Genomic DNA, 17823 nt, shown 5'->3' with positions numbered 1-17823 from the left:
GAAGAAGCAATCCTTCGTCTATCTCAACACCTTTTCACCCAGGTTTGTGATGATGAAGTATGAGGAGATCTGACTCAGGCAATTGGGATGTAGGAGAACGTCACTACCAGACTAGCAATTTCTAGGATGTCTGTAGGAACTTTCAATCGAAGATCCACAGCACGGCTTGATCTTGGCAGCTCAGATGCGGCGGCGGGGACGGCCGCAAGTACGATGCCTAGATCAGCGACTAGGACACGCAATACCCGCCCTGTGTTCTTAGTTGTCTTTCTATGCATGGCTGAGACGACATTTGCTTTCACTATCTTGTTCGATTATTCGCTTTGTCCTTGTGGTGGAACGGCCATGAAGTGGTTGGGTCCCCTTTATGTGCAGCCTCGGAATAGCCTACATACATGTTGCAAGAGGGTTACTGTGGCGTATATTTTGTTCGATGAGTAGGGTACGGCCCAGAGTAGGACTCGAGAGCATTGCGTGAGAGGGATGCATTGATATTCCATTTGACAGGGCCTGTCCTCGTCGTCTTCGTTGCGGAAATTCAGAGCTGCGCCCTCGGGGGAAAATTCGGATACTCCAAAAGATTTCTTTGCATCGGACGGCGTATTCCTACCCATCACGTGTAGGAAGGGACAAAAGAGGAAAAATAAAAAACACAAGGCCTGCTGTCTGTGACGAGACGCCCAGACAAGGCAGGGCTCGAATACTCGGCTCTAGCATGATAAAGAGAAGCAGCCTTCGCCCAAGAGAAACCGACATTATCAATCTTTCGTCGTGGATTTATGTGAGATACAACCATCCAGTGAGTGGTACAAATTAGATTGAAGTAGAAATGTCTCAGTAAGCGTATGAAGTAGGCTACAACTAAAAACGAGTTTTGACATAGAGTAAAGTCTCAACGTGTGTTCACACATGGTAGGTGTTGATAAGAAAAAAGATCTCATTGCTTTGGGGATATTTTTTCTTGTTGCTTTGAACGCTCATGACGCAGCGTTACTTGTAGATGGAGGTCAGAGACGAGTCGAGTCTGAAGAGCGGGTCCGTGCACGGCGCGTCACGTCCAAGCTACCTACCCAGGTAGGTAGTATGTAACTGCTTATCCGAAGCTAAGCAACTACACCTATCAACCCGATCAATCTTCAGAAACCTACCCACGGCATCGGTTAGGTAGTCCGGATGGTCCATTCACCAACCTAGAGCTCTAAATAGCCACCCCACCGAAGACTCAGTGCAGCTTTTGCCATCCATTGAAGGGCCATCCGCTCGTCAACCGTTCAAGCTGTCCACCTCGGGGGTGTATTCTCCGATTTCTCGTAGACATGACCGATTACGATCGCAGACAGCCCGGCGGCGGCGGCGGTGGTGGTTACAACAGCCGAAAGAGGCGATACAGAGGTGAGTAAACGTATCGCTGGTTGCAGCTTGAGGACTGGTTCCGTCGTCTTGTTATTGCCTTCCAGTCCATACCATTTGTAGGCGCAAATACCGAGACCGAAGACTCGCTGACGGGGCTGTTACAGATGATGATGAGTATGACCGCCGGCCGCAACGCCGCCGCTACGATGCGCCTCCGCACGTCCGTATACGAAAGCAGCTTCTGGGCTTAGCAGAATCTCCCCTCCGCAGGTGGCACGAGGATGTGCAGTCCATCGCACAGCTGATTGCCGACGGCCACGACGACCAAGAGGTACAAACCACCTTTCAGGACCTAGTGCCACAGATGGCGATCGAACAACCCCTCAAAATTCCATTTGTCGCCGCGGTTGTATTAGTCGTCAACTCGTTGAAACCCGAACTCATCGACGCTCTGCTTGCGCGCATTACCTCTACGACCGAACAGAGAGCGAAGGAGGGCGAGTGGCGTGATGTAAAGCTATATCTCAAATTTCTGGCATGCCTACAGAGCTGCTTGGAGGGCGATGGCTTGTTTTCCGTCTTAGACGAGTTGTTCAGCCGCGCTGTTGATCTACAAACTGCAAGCTCGGATGACGTAGGCTAAACACCCGTCTCTATTTCACTGCATGTTTCCGCTTCTAACATGAATTCAGACCATCGGGACAGAACTTGTGAAGATCATCCTACTCACGATTCCCTATATTTTGGCTGCTGCACCTTCAACAGAATCACAGCAAAAAGCTGCTGAGCTAATGGACAAGACCGACATAATCGCCTCAGAACCTCACGCGCTACAAGTTCTTATAGACCCGTACCATGCGGAGAGCGGAACCGAGAGCCCAGCCGCCAACATGAGCCTCATCGGTCTACTTCAGAAGCAGCTTCAGAATGAGGCTACCAGCGGCTGGTCCTTATCGTGCCTACCAAGACCATGGCGGATGCCGCTCGAAGAGATCGAGCAACAGGAGAAGTTGGATAATGCCCAAAAGCATGCCTTACCCACCATATCCCTTCCAGAAAAGGTTACCGCTGGGCCGCGCCCCTTATTTCCTGAGATATATTTCTCCGTTTACATTCATCAGGACATTGAATCTGTCCCCGCAGTCAACAATATCGCGTCGTCCATCATTCGGGATGCGTTGCTGGACACCATCAACGTCCTCCATTTCAACCGCAACGTGACCGCACGCTTCCTTATAGATGCAGACTGTTACTTTGCTCCAGGGACCTTTATCAAGCGTGCAACCCCGTTCGATCGTCTTCGTGACGTAGATGGTGATCGCTCCTCCTGGAAGCCTGAAGATGTTGCCGTAGATGCTGTCTTCTCGCAGCTATTCCAACTTCCCACTCCGGAGCACAAGCTGGTATATTACCATTCTGTGTTGACTGAAGCCTGCAAGATTGCACCAGCAGCTATCGCACCTAGTCTGGGGCGTGCTATTCGTTACTGTTATCAAAATTCCCATCGTCTGGACCTTGAACTTGGCTACCGTTTCTTAGACTGGTTTACTCATCATCTCAGCAACTTTGGGTTCATGTGGAAGTGGACCGAATGGGTTGAAGACGTCAACTTGCCTGACATGCATCCTTGTAAATCATTCATTCTAGGTGCTCTAGATAAGGAAATTCGCTTGAGCTTTGCCCAACGGATCAAGGGTACATTACCCGAGCCATACCAAGCTCTGATCGGCCCCGAGAAGGAACAAGATACTCCCGAGTTCAAATTCAACAATGAACGTAAGTTATCACTTATCTCAGACATGAACAGCTAGCTAATAGTTACTGTAGACACGCCTTTTTCTGCAGAGGGCAAGGAACTCGCTGCTCTTCTCAAGCGCAAGGCAACAGACGAAGAAATCCAGCCCGTGATTGATCGTATCCACTCGGCCGCGCTTGATCAAGCCATTGACCCCCTAGTTACGAGCACGGATATCTTTATGACCGCCGTCTGTTGGGTGGGCTCCAAGTCACTCTCTCACGTCCTCGCTTGCATTGAACGAACCAAGGATCGGCTACTTGACGCTGGAGCGGCATCCGAGGCGGCAAGAGCACAGATAATCACAGCCGTAATGAACTACTGGTCGGCCCACCCTGGCGTTGCCATTAGCATTATTGAAAAGTTGCTAAACTATTCTATCGTAACACCAAGCGCCGTCATCGACTGGGCGCTAGTTAGTGATCGTGCCGGTCCCTACGGGCAAGCTTTGAGCAAGGCATGGGTATTCGAGCTAGTCTTCAATGCCGTTGTGAAGGTGACCAGTAGGCTCCGCCAAGTGGTCAAGGGCGGCGTCTCAGAAGGGCTGCAAGAAGAAATAACGGCTATGCGTGAGCTGTTCAAGATCATGGACGACGCGTTGGTAAGTTGGGCGCAAGGAACCAAAGATCAGCTCATGGATCCCGCAGCCTCTGACGGCGGCGAGGACCTTGTTAAGCGGTGGGGCGAGAGGTGGCTGAGAGTCTTCCGACGGCGCTCGGCTATCGAGGAGGCATTCTTGAACGAGAACCAAACCCCGGCCGAGAATGCATAGGATAAGGTCGAGCGAGCAAGAATCACGGCCCCTTTGTCCTAGTGGTGGGTGGCTCCGTGGTAGATTTGATGTCGGCTTGGTGGGCTTGTTTCGTTTGGCAGCATCGTGCTTGAAGATTCCGCCTTTTACTTCACGAAGACTGTATCAATTAGATCTGGCGACAGCTCATGGTTATCTCTGGGGAAAACAACGTTGTACATTAGTATCGACATAACTTCGGGCAATAATTATTCAGGCTTAGATCGTTGTGCAAGTGCTGAGAAACCGTGGTCGATGAAGAGTTCTTCATATAGTACGTTCATAGCTGCCAGCGCAATCGATTATCCGTTAAACCAGATGATGTGGCGTCATTTCCATTGAGTGGTATCATTACATTTGTATTCTACAAGCAGGTAGCTAGCGATGTAACAGCCATCGCGCAATCGTGTGCAAACGCCAGACCTCCTGTCCAATATGCAGTTTCTAACCTCGATGTCCCAGGATTAGGGACGGTTTATCTTAACGTACACACATTTCTTGTGTTGCTTTGATTTTCCCAAAGCGTTTCTTTAACTTATAACAAGTCTCCAACTCGGAACCGGTTTAGTAGAGAGGGGAGAGTAGTCTGAAGGAGCGTGAGCTGACTGCAGTTTGTTGTCAAGCTAATGAGGGGCCTTACCGGATGATCGATGGACGAGGATCGCTGCGTGTATAGCCTTTTAGAGAGATTCAAGTTAGAATATGTGTTGTATCCGGTGAACATGAACGAGAGCATGGAAATTAGGACGGTCCGAGAACGAGGCTCGAGGGAACTCGAAGCGTACCGAGATAGAGAATTAAAGGCAAGTAACCACTATCAAGACCTGTTAGTTGTGGAACTGCGCTGTCCGCCGAACCGGAGGGTTTATAAACGTACTAGTGCATGGCAACCCTTGAGACCTCAATGATCTTGCCGATGCGCTCCTTGGAGTCCTCAGAAAGGGCGAACATGTTGGGCGGTATTATGGTGTGTTTTGTAGTGTGAGCACGGTCCGAGGACGGGCGAGGACGATGGTAGTTTGGAGAGGGGTAGCAATGTTAATCTTGCTGCCCACTGTGGAATGCGACGGAGGTAGATGGTGGTGAAGCGCGTACTCAGAAAGGATGACGAGCTTCGAGATGCACCATTCGATTCTCTCAAAATTTCGGACTGAGCTGGTAGGGGTACTTAGGTACCTACGTAATAGGCTGTCAAGGGCAGGCACCTCCCGTGACAGCTGGCAGCGGGCTGGCGACTCCAATCGATTAGAATCCTTGGCTGATGAAGTTGAAGCTCCCGGCTTTAGCTTGGCTCTAATGATCTATCGTGTCGCGTGTATGCGAAGGCCAACACTGGCGCTCAAGGCAGCTTACAATCTGTTGGTTCACCACAATCCAAATAGAATAGCCTTCCAAGATGTCGGGCGCAAAACACTGGTATTTTCAAGCCTTCTGTCTTTCATTATGGAAAATGCTTTGGAAGCTATTGCTAACTTTGCTCAGGGAGCAAGATAAAGAAGCCACTGTCTACGTAGGCAACATCGACGAACGCGCCACCGATGCTCTAATATGGGAGTTGATGGTCCAAGCAGGCCCTGTCGTTAATGTGCACTTGCCAAAGGACCGTGTAACGCAATCACACCAGGGCTTTGGATTCGTCGAGTTCAATGGCGAGGTTGATGCCGACTACGCAGCCAAGGTCATGAACGGCATCCGGTTGTACGGCAAGGCCCTCCGAGTCAATAAAGCCTCGGCCGACAAGCAGAAGCCACTCGAGATTGGTGCCGAGCTGTTCATCGGAAATCTAGACCCCATGGTTGACGAAAAGATCCTCTACGATACCTTCAGTCGCTTTGGCACCCTCATCGCGCCCCCAAAGGTTGCTCGCGATGATAATGGACTTAGCAAAGGATACGGCTTCGTTAGCTACAGTAGCTTCGAAGCAAGCGACGATGCTATCAACAATATGAACGGCCAGTTCCTCATGAACAAAGATGTCAGCGTTCAGTATGCATACAAGAAGGACGGCAAGGGTGAGCGTCACGGAGATGAGGCCGAACGTATGCTCGCTGCCCAAGCCAAGAAACATAACGTCTCTATCGAAGCCCAACCAATGCCACCTGCTCTCCTCCAGACTCTCGGTCAACCTGCCGCGCCCCCAGCGGCGGCCGCCGCAGCAGCAGCAGCTGTACCGCCCGTCATGGCTACGGGTGGATTCGACCCTGCCATGGCGGGCGGCATGCCTCCTCCACGACCTATGGCCTTCGCTGCGCCTGGTGGCCACCGTGGCCCTCCCCATCCGCCATTTGCGGGCATGCCGCCTCCAGGTGCCGGTCGATCGCATGCGCTCCCGCCTGCGCCATCAGGGTTGCCGGCGCGACCTCCACCTGTCCAAAGTGGTTACGGTAGCCCTGCCGATTTCCACCCAGGTAACTTCCGGGGTCCTATTGCACCTCCGGGTTTCGCTCCGCCTGGAAATGGTGCCCCCCCTCCGCCGCCACCAGGTTTCACTCCCGGTTATGGTCGCTGAAAGGGTGAGTTGAGATACTTAGCATTGCCGATTCTCCCTCAGATCGCTGTGTCCTGAGTGAATCAGCTCAAAGATCAGTTCAACGAATGGCGACGCGGAAATGCCGCGGGGAAGATACGCCATAGGCCGGTGAGAGGGACGATCAGACAGGATTCGCTGTCACGAGCCACCCCGAAAGCGAATGAGAGTAGATTCTAGGATCATGGTTCGTGACCAGCGGGGTTTGATTGCATGACACAAAACGATCACTAAGTAGGTTAACGATGCCAGCACCTCCACCAATATCAGAAGGTGACTAATGTAACTTTGGTGATGTCTCAGCGTTACGACCGACATCGGTACATATCTACGGATGTTGATGTATGCTACGGGCACGTACCGGATGCAGATCGATTGTTAGCACTACCGCGGGCCTTCCTGAAAGGACTGCTCGGTGGCATTTTAGATACCCAATACAGACATTTCAGTATGAAACTAAATATCGTCATCGACTGTATAATATCCCTTTTCGCTGCTCGTTTGCTTCGGCATCAGCACTCATGCAGACAGTTTCTTTCGGTCAAATATTATCCATGCCCGTTGTCTTCCCCGACTCGAAGTATCATCCCAATGGTGGGGGTGGAACAGACCAGACAAGACAACTCACGCCGACCTTGCTTCCAGCTACCGGGGAGAACCCTGTCGACTTTTCTTTCCGTTTGATGAACATGTCAGCATGGGGGAACCTCGTCATGTCGATGTGCTTTGCCTGCCGGCGACGGGACTTCTGTCGAAGGGCGTCCAGCTAGTGCAGGCAGCGTAATGTGTGTTATTATTTTTTTTGTTATTTTTATTTTTATTTTTTTCCTCCCCTTCCTTTGCTAGACTCAGCACTTGTTTACGTGATGTGCACTTATCTATAGTACGGTGATAATGTCATCACTCCAACGCGCTATAATCAATACCAAAGAATGCAGTGTTTCGTTATTCCCATCTTGCTCTCGGCGTTTGGTGAGGCATGTCGTATGTTTTTGGGAAAAAGAGGTTCAAGGATCTACGGGATTTCGTACAGTAGGTATATCACATTCTGTCTGTCTGTCCGTCTGTCAGCGCAGCATTGGGTCAGGTATATGTGATTGGGGGGAGGGGTTTGGGTTTCGGGGAACCGTGGTTGTGAAATTCGTTGGTCCCCCAGTCTCAAGTCTATTCCCTTGCTTTTACTCGCTTTCACTTGCGCACACACTATTTTTTTTTTTTTTTTTTTCCTCTCACGCCGGTAGATACACAGCACACAGGCCCATGAAGAACGGATATTGGTATGTATGGTACTATGTATGAACGTATGTAAGCTGTGTCGAGGGCATATACACCACCTACCTACTACTGTGAAGTATGGTACCGGGTCATGTATGGTATGTATGTATACTTCATGTACGCATCAGCTAGGGAGGACCCTTGACGTGACTGACCGTCGAGGTTACACGCATGATATGCACCTTGGGGTCGTTGTTGGAGTAAGTTACTGGGTACTATTCTCACTCCAGTACTGTACTGTACTCTCCGGTGCGGTGCGGTGCGGGTTTTTGTTGACCGATTTGAGGCCAGGACACACTTCTGGTTCGTTTGTGGGTTTATTTTTTTTTTTTTACACGATATGCCGGGTTATTCAGCAGACTCGGAGAAAACGCCCCTCGCGGTGACGGTGAGGTTGTAAACGGGTCGGTGTAGATGCGTTTATACAGTAGATGGCGATCTTCTTTCTTCTGGATAGTGAGTCCTGAGATTCGTGTACACGGACGTTTCCTTCTTTCTCGATATATAGGTACGCCCTCTTCGCATTCTCGTTTCTTTCTAGGGTGCTTTCCTTCAGCCGTCTTCCTTGTCCTCTTCGCTCGTGCCACGCTCGTGGCGAGATGAGTACGAGGTTATGTGTATATTAGATACCTACGTGTGTAGGTAAATGCCTAGGTAGGTAGGTATATAATTAGTAACGCACGTGGGTTTACTCTGTTCTTTTGTCTTTCTTTTCGAATGTTCTCGTCTCCGGTTGCTACTCTCTTCGTTTGCAACTGATCCGACCTTTCACCATATCGGTACTGTAGCTCACCAGGGTCACTACCAGAGCACACCTTACCATACCGCATACACCGTTTCTCTCACAGAAATGGTGCCCATTTCGCCTAATTGGCGATGATGCATCATGTTGTACATAGTACTGTGCATTGCACTCACAGCATGTAATCGTCAACGGAGAAAGAAAATCTATCTAATAAAATTGAGATTTGACATCTCATCCCGTCCCATCTCACCCCGTTCCATCCTATCTCGTCTCATCTCATTGTTCCTTTTCGGGATTTTTTCCCCCCTTTCCTTTCGGACGGTCAGCCTTTCATTCTGCTCGCAGGGAACTGCCTGTTGTTCGCAGTATTCCTCCAAAATACCCAAGGCCCCCAAATCCAAAACCCATGGTTCTCTCGCTGTGATGAGGAGTTATGAGACCCCCCTTCCCCCATGTAGAAGGAGTCGGATCCCTGTCTATATTTGCGCTCCTGGACTTACTCCAACCCTGCCTATACTAGTTTTACGTTGACCCTGTCAGCCCCATCCAAACTCTCGGGACGGTCAGCAATGGGTTATTCTTCTCCATATGTGAGCAGTAAAGGCAAGGGAGATGGGTTATAGATAGCGGGTATTAGGTACTTTCGACTAAAACGAAACGAAACTGTAATCTGACCCCATGTTTTCCGATCACAGTACCTGCACTACAATGCGTGATGGTATCTTTTCCACATTACTGTACTACACTGCATATGTACCGACGGCCCAAGGCTAAGTAGCCTACCGTATATGATGTCCTCGGATCTGGAGGACGCCGGCCTCACTCTTGGCCAGAGTAAGGCAATATAGTTCAGTGTGATGTAATGGAAGGATTGTGTTGGAGTTTTAGGATTGTTTCTTGGCCCTATTTTTGGCCTCATAGATGACAGTTTTTATTTTTCCCACACCTCTCTCCCCGTATATAGTGCGCTATGAGTAAACAAAGGGAATGATATATCTTTGCTTGTGAGTGTATATTACATTCCGGCATGTACGGAGTATGTATGTATGACTTCCTGTTGCCCGTGGAGATGCTTTGTCGGTCAAGGTTAGGTAGCATATGGGGTATGTATGTAAGTGTGTATGTAGGCACACATCGGCAGGGGAGGGCAAGCAATCCTACAGAAGCAGGCAGGGACTTCTGACGTCGTAACCTTCCTTTGTTCTGGGACCCTGCATTTATCACATATACGTTACAACATTACGTGGTATAGATGTTTTGGTATGTGTTATGGCGGTCCGTGAAGTTGTCGCAAGGTGGGTAGCAAACAAGCAACTTCCACGGTTTCAACAAATCTTACTTACTACTCTTCTTTGTATGGGGTATGGGACCTGTGTGGAGAGTCCGGTCGGTATGTCAGCAGGTAAACTATGAAGGTAGGCTGCAGACCGAATGAGACTTTGTAGGTGACTATACTGGTCGAACTACTTCGTATATAGTCTTATATATGGTAACTGTTGTTCGCATATGTTGGACAGCAATTAAGTTTTCTTATGGCAAGCCATATAGCCATACTGGTCTACGTCAACTTGGCAACTATTGTTTATTTATTCTACTTCACCTAATAGCCGCCATATGGCCCGCGGACTACGCAAGGGCCTCCTCGTCTCACCCGTGGTTGTAGTAGTAGTAGTTAATGGTTAGTCTGCAACTCTCGGCCTGGGCCAGTGACAACCCCAATTCCAGACCAATTCTTCACCTCCTGGGCGTGGGGGTTTCCTACGCCAACGCCACCAACAGTGCGTACTACCGCCATCATCGCCAACCAGTCAACGGTGCCGGTAGATAGTGTGGTGACTAATAAGTTTCGCGGTATCCAAGGTCGTTTCCGGAGTCGTAGTCTCCCATCCGGAAGCAGAGCCGGTACATTAAGGCATCCACGAACGTAGACAGCCAAGTGCGACTTAGCAAGGTCAAGGGAAGTATGCACTCGGGTCTTGGTGTCTATGTTTGCGTTCTACGATACATGTGTACTATATAGATGGGACAGAACCGGGGAGAAGAGGGAAAAGAAGGAGAGGATTTTGCTTTCAGGCACACCGATGCCTCTTCGAACTAACTTTCTGTTGTGGCCCAGCTGGCAGGATGAGGAAGGCACATGCGCCTACTCGCGCGGCTGATTTGTCCAGCCCGTCAGCCTCAGATTCCGATACGAACAGGTGATGACGATGGTGATGATTAATATTCAGATGGTACTACCGCGTCTACAGTGGTCAATGCGTGGATCATCTCAAACAACACCACTGCAGCTCTGACAATGCCAAAATTAGGTACAATAGGATAAGGGGTGTCTTCCCTCATTCAGCTTGTTTTGATTGTATCATGCCCTATTCTCATAGATCCCTGGCAAATCTGTTTCGAACCGTTTTTCGGCTAGGGGTTCATCGTGGGGGGTTGAAGGAGCTCCGATCATGGATCGTGGTGTGATTGCTGACGGATCGCGATAGGGCTCTAGCACGTGCGCGCGATCTGTCAAAAACAAATGAGAAAGAAAAGAATATACCTTCGCGGCTTCTTTTTATTGCTTTGCATTCAATGTCAGGGAGTGGCGACGGGAAGACGACAAGGTAGTTAGTTGCATTAACCCGTACCCCCTGGACCTCGCTACTGTATAATTGAAGGATCGTGATACTCGGAACTGGATTCCGCCGCATTTCGCGTCTTGTGAGAAGCTGGGGTGGTGATGAGTTGCTGTAGTTGGTGGACGGACGGAGAGTATGCCGGTGCTTACAACATGAGGTAGTGATAGGTTGTAACTGGGGGGGCAAGAATACCTATCATGTTACATGTTCGAGCAACGATGGTGTACTCTTGTTCACTAGAAGACGGGATCTTGTCACACTAACCCGTAGTTAACCGGACGTCGTCGTGCAGTATCTTGCCAGAATTTATCTAGCGTTACGCTTGTAGCTATAGTAACTTATTTGACGACGTATAGATCGCGGCATATGTAAAGGAAACTCGTGATAGGGCAAGGAGATCGGGGAGCGAGATTGCCAGAGCCTATCAAGGTAAAAGCCGAAGTCCTATGGGAGAAGAGGGAAGAAGTAGCTAAGATCTGCGTTTCAGTTTATTTCCCCGTCCTATATCATATCGAAATTTGATAACGTACACAGAAGCAATGTAGAATAGATAGTAGATCGTAGTTGTTCCGCATCAGAGATGCGTCCGAAAAGCATGGCCAGGCCGATGACTAGGCCGCAGCAACTCGCTTCCATGCAAGCAGCACACTATACGTACACTAACTACATCGTTCTGTAGCATACATATGTGCTTATTTGGGGAAATTTTGCGAGAAAAAAAAAAACCAGGTAGACGGAGACGATGTAGCACGGAGATGGAAAGAAGAGGATCGCATGATGGGGTATAAATGGCACCTTGTGTTTCTTTCGGTTAATGGCTTAAACGAGAAGGATGATGTGACGCAGGGGAAAAGGCATGATGAAGACGGGGTATAGAAGCGAACAGAAGGGAATACAACGCCCCTCCAAGCCCCTATCCCAAATTCTTGGGTCAAGGTACGGGAGGCATTTTTGAAGCCAGGTAATTTGTTATGACCTCTTGAAAGAGTCGCTATCGTGCCCTGTAATACCAAATTACGCCGTATTCAGCCACCGGACGATACAGCACGTATTGTCCCTCGGAGACTAATGATGAACCTGCATATTAGGAAGGTCAACTATTAAGGACTACGGTATCTTATACGCCGAGGAGAAGATGACTGGTTTAGTCTGAGCATATGTTTCTGGCCCAGGACAACGATGTGAAATGCGGCCGTCGTGGCGGTGGACGGCAAATCTGGCCTGGCAGCAGTCTGCTTAGGTGCAGTATCCGACGCGACAACGACGAATAGGACCACTCGGACAGGCCTCAGATACATAGGTGCCCCTTCAACTGCTACGTACACTGACCATGACGTTTTGTCTGGTATCTGGCGCCCCGAGAATAACACGCTAGGCATTGACACACAGGCGGAGATTGTAGAGTAGGGCTAGGCGGCTTCACTTTCAGGTACATCTCAGGCCTGGCTCTTGTCTGTCTGACTGACCCAGCCTGACTTAGAAAATCACCGAGTAGGCTAAAGTAGTGTAGCATGCGGGGTTTGTTTCACGGCCTTGATCTTCTGGAGTTCTTCCGCTCGGGTGGTTTTGTACATGTCATACCGTAGGTACCGTACGCTGCTCCGTCAAGCAGCAAGTGACCACCAGTCAGTGGTACCAGCCTGCCATGCCAATGCCTACACGAGAATAGGTACCTGGTCGCTAGAGCCATGTCTTACTATAGACCGTTACGAGCTGCCGGCTCTCTGGGGTTGAGACACGTTGTCTCGGGATCTGTTGCAATTGTTCCTTCGGACTATAAGCCTCGAGCAGGCACCCATAGGCGGCTCACCCTGAAGTAGGTAGTTCCTGCATGATTCAATTCAATTCATTTGGACGGAACGGTACCTTGCAGTCAGGTAGTCAGACGAAGGCGGGAAGCCAGATCGACCGCAGTACCGTCGCACCGTCGTACAGTGGTGGCATCAGTAGCAGCAGCACCACCGGCAGAGACGACGCAAGGAAACTTGGAAGCCAGGGATGGCCGATACCAGGTAATAGGTAATTTGTCTTGGATTGAGTGGGGAGCAGGCAGGCGTGTATAACTCGTTTTCGCTTCTCGCACCCCAGGTTCAGCTGAGCTTTGGTTCGCCACGCACGGGTTTTAACACTATCAGCAGTAATAGAACTGGATCCTGGAATTATAATATGTAATCAATTATAGGTAGGTAGTACAGCATGATGACATTCTGTATGGTTAGAGAAGACGTCTGGCTAGAAAGCGTGTGAGAGATAGTTGGAGTAAGTTAAGCTTGTGGCACTCAGGCCTGAAGGTAGCTGAGCGACTAAATGTATTTCTGTACGATACCTGGAAATCCAATTATTTTCAAGGAACACTGTATTATTCTGCCAACGGTCTGTTGTGATATTTGTCAGCATAGACTCGGCTTTTCGCGAGAACGTCCGCAGAGATAGTATTGTCTTTCCGAGGCGAGGGATCGTGACGCCACCAATGCCGAGTGATGCTCAATAGAGCAATTCCAAGAAAAGAGCCGGTCAAAATGGGTCTGTGTCTAGTACTGAGAGTTCGCGTGATATCTGATAGCTCTTGGTGGCTTGCACATCCAATGTCATTAGCATTTGGTATGGCTTGGATCTCAGAAGCATGGTTGTCATCAGCACAGGGACTTGCATGCACTACTATAGTACATGTTAACAGTCGGCGAATGATATCAACTGTGCTACCGTATATATGTACATGTAAGATCTTGCGATGTGAAGCTAGCATGACGACACGTGCGCCATCACTTGTATGGGCCGCCAAAAATAGACTCCTTTGCGAAACGGAACACCAAAAGCTTCAAGTCCTCTGCTCAGTCGTCTACACAGTATCACCGGGGGTGGCCATTCACTACTGCTAGGGGGAGCGACGGAAGGATCTTGCTTAGATCGGTAAGCCTATCCGAGGAGATGGGTAGAGCTGAGGACGATGTAAGGTGCGGTAGAAACTTGATATAGCGCAGCGATTCTAGTATAGGCCGGCCGCTCTAAATCGAGAGACATGGAAATGGGTGGCGTTTTGTCTCAAGAGCCGATCCATGACTCTGGGAGGGGATTTGCGCCGGGTACAGCAAGGCTCCGAGACACTAGACTAGGTACAATGCCCAGATGAAGCTGATAGTTAACAGATAACTCGCAGATGCTCTCTTGCCGCGCAATATATTTTCTCGTACAGGGCGCCCCAAGCCATTGATCGCAGTAGGCAACAGATGATTGGTTTTCTCAAGGGCGACAGCCCAGAGCACGATAGATTACCGGCAGCAGCTACGCGTCATGTGACATGGCGCATGAGTAGATCGTTGGTAACGTTGCGTGAAGTAGGTAATGAAGCATGGGCATTGGGCGGTCGCCCTGAGTAGAACCCTGAGCAGAACCCCGAGTCCCGTCGTCAGTTTTAAGTTAGGCTAGACATATAAGCCTATACGTTGATGCTGTTATGTATCGCGGTATGCCAATGAGGTTGTCAGGACTCGAGATGGTCCTGAGGACGATCCTCTGCCAAGTCAGGCTTGTCCTACACATTGGGCAGAGTTGGGCATCCTCCAAATGGAGCCGTATCGCTTCTCAGGGGTTAATTCCTCGGCTACCGATCCACTACTCCAGATACACAAAATTCAATCGCACAACTACCTACTATCGCATTGTCTCACCATCCATCGTCTATTTCGCCTTATAGTCCTGCACATGAGGTCGCGTAAGAGAGGGATAAAGTCTTGCAACACCGGTTGCGAAGATGCTGTATGAGCGACATCCAATTAAGCGTGATCTAGCCCCCCCAGCAAAACTATTGACGACGATCCTTGCCAGTTACGTGAATATATCAGGATCTACATATACCCATCAGGTAGTGCCGGGTCCAGTTTGTCGGTTATCAGTACTCAAGTAGTATGTAATTTCAAAGAGATAGATCCTTGCTAGCAAATTTCTCTCAAGTCGTGACCCGAAAGCCCCCACGTCCAGTTTTGCGCTGTTAGCTAGTACATAGTAAGGTATAGTAGGCATGCCGAGATTTGGCTCAGGCTCTTCGGTCTTCGGGATGCCAAAATGGCTCCCAGTCACGGACACGATATACCTCGTCCGTGACATGTTCGGCCGAGTGGGAGCGTTGTTAACTCGACATACGTAGTAGTGGAATGTGACGAGCCGACGACGACGGGTGAGCGATTCGTCGCAACGGGAAGTCCCGCATCTCTCGACGACTTACGCTATGACGGAGGGACACGGCAGTTTAGTGTAGTAATGCCCATCTCGATGCTGTACATGTATGCTGTGCAGTGTGGTACTAGTTAGTGTGCGATGCATACACGAACTGCTGCTAACATAATACGTACTTCGGAGTACGGAGTACGTGTGGACTTGGTATCCCTACCCTACTTAAATGGGATGGGAAAAAAACGGTAATGTGAAGATAAGTCCACCGCACGCCCGGGCTGCCGCATGATGACCCGGTTTCTTACTGACATGCCAGGTACGCGTAGGTATTACCAAAATGATGCCCAGATATGGAGCAGAGAGTGAAGCAGACAGTCAGCTGACGGTTTTCTTTAATTACCTAACCTAGTGTGGTGTGGATAAGCAGCGGCAAGGTCGGTGATAAACATGCCCAGCGCCCAACACCCAGGATCAGCCAGGACCAAGCACACACGGCATTCCCAGCGTGCTAGCCGAGCAGAACCGAATTGGGATGACGAGATGCTGGCAAGCCTCGAGGGCACAGAGAAAATGGAGCGGGGGATCTGCCATCAACCATCCAGCTGGGAACGACGCAGCGCTAGTCATGGGCCGACAGAACCAGGGCCCCATTTCTCTGTGTGAGTACAGAGTACTTGCTGGGATGCCGCATACGGGAGGCTGGCTCCGGTCGAGGCGCCCCGTTGTTCGATAGGATGAGGCCTCTTCGAGCCCTGCTCGCGGACAAGCCTTCTTCACCCGACTAGCTACATTGGTCGAGATACAGTAGGTAGTATCTACTGCCATGTCTATTGGCGAGCCAATCTCGAGAGAATTAATACTGTAGAAAAGTCTCACTGAGATATGACAGCTCACATTTCACTGGCCGGCCGCTCCTCGCCATTGCGTAGGCAAGTAGCTTTCTGGATGTGTTCGCGTTTGTCGGCAGGTCTCTTGCCGCCGTCTCGCCCCTCGCCTCTGAGCACGTCTGCTACGTCTCTACACCTCTTCTGACCTCTACACCTCAACTCACTAGGCAGTTAGCGCGGCAACCCTCGAGCAAGGGAACAAGGGGCAAATTAGTCTCTGAAAGTGACATGCTACTCTACTGTAAGTAGGTAAGTATGTAGGAACATGCATGATGTAGGTAGGTATGTCAAGACATTTACCTCATCCTACGCTACTGTATGTACTTCTCAACCACCGATATACCACGGTCTGGCCACCATACCTACCTACTACTAAGTACTTACTATGTAGTACCTATAAGCGCACCAACGGGGACGTCGGCGACCTGGCGTCGGTAGTGTACACCACCTACCGTGGTAGAGGCCGGCCAATTCATGGCTTGCATACCGAGAAAGTGTAAATGTTGAACATGGCATCTTGGTCCAGAAACAGCAGCCTGCGTGTGAGAGGATGGCAAAGTTGACAGGCCATGCCATGCCATGCTGGGTATGCCATGTTCGCTGCCTCGCTACAGACACCAATTTATACAGGGCTGACCAAGCCTTTAGTGCACAAGCGTGGGATCAGAGGTTGGCCTACATTTACATACCTACTTATGTATACTAGATGAGATGAGAGGGAGACTTTCAATCCCACTAATTACATTCCTAGTAAGTCGATGGACACTACTCAACTAGTCCGTCCGTCTACCGCGACTCGGACCGTTGTAACGGCTGTCTGGACTCCCGTTGGGCGCTTTTCCTCTTTCTGTGCCCAAGACTCACTTAGATGTACGGGATATTCGACGAGAAGAGGGGGAAAGGATCTGCTGTGTCGTAGCTAATGTAGGTACATCTGTGTGTGCGGCAACACTACTGTACATACATACATAGATAGTAATGGTAGACTTAGATGTCCTCGAACGAATACCAGAGCACACTAAAAGCAAATGGATCCAGGATGAAAGATTTGATACTGCGTACTGACTGATTTGAATAGTCGACGACTAGCCTGCCCAGTCCGAGCAGGAGTCTGGGCTAGACCAGTTCAAGTTGAGTCTAGCCTGTGATGGGCAAGGAAGACGACGCATATAGAATGCATTATACTGCAAGGGAGCTAGCATTAGCACCCGCAACGAGACTAAAACCGAATCCCACTATCTTACCTGGACGACTGACACACATTGTCACGGTTGGCTGGCCTGGCTGGCTGGTGTTTAACTCAACAGTGTGTGTGTGTGTGTGACTGGGGAGGCCGTCAAAGACAGACAGTAAGTAGTGTACACCACGACGGCGGCAGTGCAGATACTTCCAGTACCCCAGACTGGATTGCATAACCATCTCCTTCAGCTTGGTGCTCTGATCCAGCACTGATCAACCGTGGGACAAGTAAGAAAGGTAGACATCACTCCGCTCAAGGTCCTCAGCAACAACCAAGCCGCGCAAGCTCGAAGACGCTACGGCAAATAGAAACGCGCACATACTCGCGCACACTCTCACTCACACATGCCTTTTTTTGTGACGAGTGACAGTGTATTGATGTTGGGGAGGGTCTTATTTATGCAAGGTAAGACAAGCCAAG

The 17823-nt window shown here is 49.9% G+C and overlaps 4 protein-coding genes across 4 annotated transcripts; 3 read left to right on the top strand and 1 right to left on the bottom strand.

Moving 5' to 3' along the window:
- The first annotated feature begins 1042 nt into the window (after positions 1 to 1042).
- Positions 1043 to 4260, top strand: F5B22DRAFT_611440 (MIF4G like-domain-containing protein). The gene is made up of 4 exons (XM_047975280.1): positions 1043 to 1392; positions 1518 to 1987; positions 2046 to 3129; positions 3181 to 4260. The coding sequence occupies exons 1-4, from the start codon at positions 1317 to 1319 to the stop codon at positions 3918 to 3920; spliced, it is 2370 nt and encodes a 789-aa protein (XP_047829704.1). The 5' UTR covers positions 1043 to 1316; the 3' UTR covers positions 3921 to 4260.
- Positions 4261 to 5061, bottom strand: F5B22DRAFT_611436 (TOM7 family-domain-containing protein). The gene is made up of 4 exons (XM_047975279.1): positions 4816 to 5061; positions 4724 to 4752; positions 4579 to 4615; positions 4261 to 4524 (listed from the first exon to the last, which is right to left on the bottom strand). The coding sequence occupies exons 1-4, from the start codon at positions 4887 to 4889 to the stop codon at positions 4503 to 4505; spliced, it is 162 nt and encodes a 53-aa protein (XP_047829703.1). The 5' UTR covers positions 4890 to 5061; the 3' UTR covers positions 4261 to 4502.
- A 175-nt stretch (positions 5062 to 5236) lies between these two features.
- On the top strand, positions 5237 to 6628 carry F5B22DRAFT_239019 (uncharacterized protein). The gene is made up of 2 exons (XM_047969920.1): positions 5237 to 5354; positions 5421 to 6628. The coding sequence occupies exons 1-2, from the start codon at positions 5335 to 5337 to the stop codon at positions 6445 to 6447; spliced, it is 1047 nt and encodes a 348-aa protein (XP_047829702.1). The 5' UTR covers positions 5237 to 5334; the 3' UTR covers positions 6448 to 6628.
- A 1027-nt stretch (positions 6629 to 7655) lies between these two features.
- On the top strand, positions 7656 to 8376 carry F5B22DRAFT_239028 (uncharacterized protein). Its single transcript, XM_047969921.1, has one exon. It carries the CDS (start codon positions 7749 to 7751, stop codon positions 8124 to 8126), a length of 378 nt encoding a protein of 125 aa, XP_047829701.1. The 5' UTR covers positions 7656 to 7748; the 3' UTR covers positions 8127 to 8376.
- Positions 8377 to 17823: the final 9447 nt, after the last annotated feature.

The sequence above is a fragment of the Xylaria bambusicola genome, assembly GCF_022495145.1.
Source record: "Xylaria bambusicola strain CBS 139988 unplaced genomic scaffold F5B22scaffold_28, whole genome shotgun sequence".
Lineage (NCBI taxonomy): Eukaryota > Fungi > Ascomycota > Sordariomycetes > Xylariales > Xylariaceae > Xylaria > Xylaria bambusicola.
This window is presented reverse-complemented; position numbering and strand designations above follow the sequence as displayed.

What these genes read in the sequence shown, in the direction of transcription:
- F5B22DRAFT_611440 (XM_047975280.1), top strand. Translation starts at nt 1,317, where the DNA reads ATGACCGATTACGATCGCAGACAGCCCGGCGGCGGCGGCGGTGGTGGT. An exon ending in AAACTGCAAGCTCGGATGAC is followed by an intron (nt 1,988 to 2,045) that starts GTAGGCTAAACA and finishes ACATGAATTCAG; the next exon opens with ACCATCGGGACAGAACTTGT. An exon ending in GTTCAAATTCAACAATGAAC is followed by an intron (nt 3,130 to 3,180) that starts GTAAGTTATCAC and finishes TAGTTACTGTAG; the next exon opens with ACACGCCTTTTTCTGCAGAG.
- F5B22DRAFT_611436 (XM_047975279.1), bottom strand. Translation starts at nt 4,889, where the DNA reads ATGTTCGCCCTTTCTGAGGACTCCAAGGAGCGCATCGGCAAGATCATT. An exon ending in GCCTTTAATTCTCTATCTCG is followed by an intron (nt 4,616 to 4,723) that starts GTACGCTTCGAG and finishes TCTCTCTAAAAG; the next exon opens with GCTATACACGCAGCGATCCT. An exon ending in CCTCGTCCATCGATCATCCG is followed by an intron (nt 4,525 to 4,578) that starts GTAAGGCCCCTC and finishes ACGCTCCTTCAG; the next exon opens with ACTACTCTCCCCTCTCTACT.
- F5B22DRAFT_239019 (XM_047969920.1), top strand. Translation starts at nt 5,335, where the DNA reads ATGTCGGGCGCAAAACACTG. An exon ending in ATGTCGGGCGCAAAACACTG is followed by an intron (nt 5,355 to 5,420) that starts GTATTTTCAAGC and finishes AACTTTGCTCAG; the next exon opens with GGAGCAAGATAAAGAAGCCA.
- F5B22DRAFT_239028 (XM_047969921.1), top strand. Translation starts at nt 7,749, where the DNA reads ATGGTACTATGTATGAACGTATGTAAGCTGTGTCGAGGGCATATACAC.